The 4,104-nt window shown below is 42.2% G+C and overlaps 1 protein-coding gene across 1 annotated transcript; it reads right to left on the bottom strand.

The window, feature by feature from the left end:
• Nucleotides 1-622: 622 nt before the first annotated feature.
• Nucleotides 623-3,528, bottom strand: MAP3K7CL (MAP3K7 C-terminal like). The gene is made up of 2 exons (XM_009327901.1): nucleotides 3,488-3,528; nucleotides 623-809 (listed from the first exon to the last, which is right to left on the bottom strand). Exons 1-2 carry the CDS (start codon nucleotides 3,526-3,528, stop codon nucleotides 623-625), a joined length of 228 nt encoding a protein of 75 aa, XP_009326176.1.
• Nucleotides 3,529-4,104: the final 576 nt, after the last annotated feature.

Here is a 4,104-nt window from a genome sequence, read left to right as displayed (position 1 = left end):
CAATACTCCTCTAAAATCCCCAGAAGTGCCTTCCAGTGACTCCAGCTAACTGGATTAGCTATAGCAGAAAGCACATATACTGAAGTAAGAATACACAAATGGTAAGGAAATCTTGCTTTCCTGCCTAGCTTGCAATCCGCTGCACCAGCAAGCGAGATAAGCCCAGGATGAGGGTAGCATTTAACCCAGGAGCTGTGGACCAATGACCTAAGAAGTACTTGGTTGATTACAAGTACTCTAGTTGATTAGAGTGCTCCTTCTTATTATGTCACAAATGAGATAAGCACAATCTGGGAAAAGCTGATGTAACTGCTGCTGCTGTTACCAAGAGAACTATGTTCACCCTGAATGTTCAGCCCCATGTGGTTCACAACTCTCTGTTTCAGGTATAAGCATGATTCTCTGCAAACTAGGTATGGTCCTCAGGCTTCGCTCAATATGTCACTCACATTTTTTCATTGGCCAGATGTCAGTGTTGTTGGACAAACACAGTCAGATGTTATACTCACAACTTCAGCAGATACTTTTCTATCCCTTGTTTTCCAATTTCTCAGGTTCCCACTGCTGAATAAGCAAATAGAAGTTAACATTCTGTCCTTTTTATGAACTTCCCAAGACATTGCTAAAATTTTACCATCCTAGAATTTGACAAACATGTTCCTACAGATAATCTGGGGATTTCCATGTGTACAGTAATAGATTTTGGCTGGTGAAAGGGCAGCCAACTGCCAATAGCCAACCCTCTGACCTTTGGATGGTCTTTTAGCATGGCAATGTCTGTGCAGAATATAAATGGTGTAGATGAGTAGCTAAAAAAAGATCAAGGCCAAGTCAAAGTCATGATTAGACAGCGAGTCCCAAATATCTCCTGATTATAACAGAAAGAGATGTTTTAGTGATAGTTTAATACAGATTAATATATATGTATATATTCATAATCACATACATACATACATATTTCAGCTTTTGTATAATTCTGGCTTTAAAAAATGTAGCTAGCATAAACTTCAATAAAGGCACTGTACCATCAGGGCAGTTCCAGAAATATTAGAAGATAGCATAAGGCAGCACTGTCACAGAGAGACTGCTGCCCTGTCTCACTTCATCTTTCCTTGTGCCAGCCCAAGGCTTTGCACAGCCATGTAGTGAGCAGGAAAGCTGAAAGCTGGCCAGGCTTCTTTTGGGTTAGTCTTAATGCAGACCAGTTCTCTAATCTGGTTCATTGCATGGATGCACAAATGTTTGGCAAGAGAGGGTTTGAGAGATGGGGAAGGAGAATGCAGAGGTTAAACAAGCTGCCAGAGATGGGACTGCCTTTGTGGCCACTGTCCTTCCTTAAAATACTGGACCTGGAATGTGGAATCATTGAGCAACACTGACTTTATGACTGCACTATTATGAGTCGAAGCAAACATGGGTAAATTTACTTCTCCAAGCAGAAGCAACACTTAGGAAGACACTTAAACTGGAGTGAACTGGACAGCTGAAGTGCTGAATAAGAAGAGTTGAGTCTTTCACGCCCAAGTTACTTATTTTACTCAAGCAGAGTTGACCTAACAAGAAGCGCCATGCAACGCCATGATGGTTACTGTTGGCCTGCGTGAGCTGACTTTGCTTTTTGCTGTAGTTCCAACATTATGCAAGCTACATTTCCTGTGTATAATCACTTGAGAGACTAATTAAATAACAGGATTTTAATTATTGAAGACTTAGAAAGGGAATGTCACCTTCTTAGTAGGATGAATGCTCACAACGTTAACACGCCACATTGCCAATAATAAACCTTGATTTAATTTCTGAGCTAAAATTTACTAAGGTTCTGACGAAGTGAGTGCTTTGGAGAGGCCATCCCTGAAAAATCAGAGAACAGAGTTCAGAAGTTATGAAAAGATAAATATTCAGCCTTTCTTTTTATGGGAAGGTTATAATGAATGTAAACTTGAGAAGTGTTTTTAACAGTAAAATCCCATTTCTTTAGCATCCTACATACTATTGCCTTGATTCCTCTGTTACTTGTCTTGGTGAAAATCAAGGAAGGAGAATAATACCAACGTATACCAATGAGCACAGAAACATTTTTTAATGCAAATCAATACCGTTTGGGGCATCATAATTTAAGCCCAGGTTAGCAATCCATGTAGGCAAGTGATAGGATCCTACAGGAAAAGAGCCACGGACTTCCTGGCTGAAGACCACAAAATTTCCAGGAAGCCATTCCATCATTTAACCATTCTATTTCCTATCTGGAAAAAAATGTACTCATGTTAAGTCCTGCAACAATGAAGTAGCTACATCCAGCTGATGGCATTGAGAATGTAAAATATATGGTAAACAATGACAAAACTTTTAAGTGTTGATGAATCGCTAGAGACTTGACTGAGGTCATGCAGGGTATTAGTCACAGAGAGCTGAAACGCATCCTGCAGTTACTGATCAGCAGTCTAACCACTTGAACCATCTTTCCTCTCTGCCCTAAAATGAATGTCTCTGACTAGAATGCATTCAACTATTGATATAATGCCCGTGACTTCATGCTCATGACTATGAAAAGTCTTCTGCATTGACTTAGGAGTAAGTACCTCCTCCGATCTCTGTGGCTAACAATAGATGACAGAAGTTGCTTTATGAAATTTAGTTTCTGATATCTTGGCTGTAGAATAGGATGGACATGTCCTTCTTTCCTAGCTGCACTGTGGTGCAGATACATTGGAAGAGAGGAGAGGGATAAATGGGCTTATGCCCCCTATGCCAAACCCCAGCACTTCTTTTTGGAAATGCCCACTCTCCTTGGTCACGATAGTCAGGGCTGAATAGGTTCCCTCTTCTGCTTCAAGTGGCATCTGCCTCTAAGTACTTCTAGCAAAACTGCATACAGATTTTTTGAGGTTCATTCATGGGGTGCTTTATGTAGTTTTGCTTTCTATCACCACTCCTTTTTACACTGCCATGATGTGTTACAGGTTAAAACTGATTGAATTTTAAGAATTGTTGGACAGTAAAACTAACCCAAGTGTGTCCTCTTGAGGTTCCTTAAGCAACACGTATCAAGTGATTTAATTAACCTTGCAGGCAGCCTGTCTGTGCTGCAGAGGTGGAGCAACTCAGTCTCTGTTGGGTTACAGGCTCAGACACTGCGTGGCCTAAATGCAGCAGTGTTATTTCTAAGGCCTTGGAAGTTCTCGTCTTGAAACAGTATGTTTGATTTTGTGTGGCACAGAAGCAAAGTTAATAAAACTTATCAAACCTAAAGCAGCTCCATATAGAAGCAGCTCCAGTCTCCTGGCTGGACTACTACTTGTAGAGATGTCAAGGTCTCTACTACTTGTAGAGATGTCAAGGTAAGCCGCCAAGGTACTCTTCAGCGTGTCCTGTAGCACACATATTACTTGGGATTACCCTGGATAATGAGGACTTGAGTGTACTTAGTCTTCCTATCAGTACATTTTGCTTCCATTTGAACAAGTCAGGTATGTACTAAGTGAAATACTCGACCGGCGTCTGCAAAGTTTTACGGCCAGTTTTTGCCATCGGTGGCAATGAAGGCTCTTAACTGTCTCTGGGACATGTATCAGTAAATGTATTCGGAGAAATGCCTGGGAGACAGTATGCTGAACTCGACAGTGAAAGACTCTGACGGAGCCAACACCAGCCACCGCCACAATACTGCGCATCACTTTCCCACATGGATGACGATTCCTAGGGAAGAGCACCACCACTCAGCACCCCTGACGAGAAGAGGCAGTGAGTTGCACGTAGTACAATGAATCAAGCCATGCTATCTTACCTGTTTCAGAAAAACACGAACTGGGCTCTTTTCCTTCTAAATAAATGACATAAATGTTACATAAATACTGTAAAAGTGAGAGGAACCATCGACTTCGGTTGGTTTCATCTACCTAAAGCAAAACGCACAGCCACAGGACAAGCCAGTCATCCCCCCTCAAGTTAGCAGTCTCTAAACGCTGCCCGTTCTGTCAGTCTTCATTCTCTTTTAGAAACTCGGAGGCCTTTATCCGGCGGGCAGGCTGTCGGCTGGGCGGGCTCCTGGCGGGCTCCGCCGGCACCGCGAGGAGAGGAAGATGTCAGGCGAGATGGTGTTGTTAC

Source organism: Pygoscelis adeliae, unplaced genomic scaffold (genome assembly GCF_000699105.1).
Source record: "Pygoscelis adeliae isolate BGI_AS28 unplaced genomic scaffold, ASM69910v1 Scaffold14, whole genome shotgun sequence".
Classification (NCBI taxonomy): Eukaryota; Metazoa; Chordata; class Aves; order Sphenisciformes; family Spheniscidae; genus Pygoscelis; species Pygoscelis adeliae.
The sequence above is the reverse complement of the archived record's forward strand: the minus strand, read 5'-3'. Positions and strand labels throughout refer to the sequence as shown.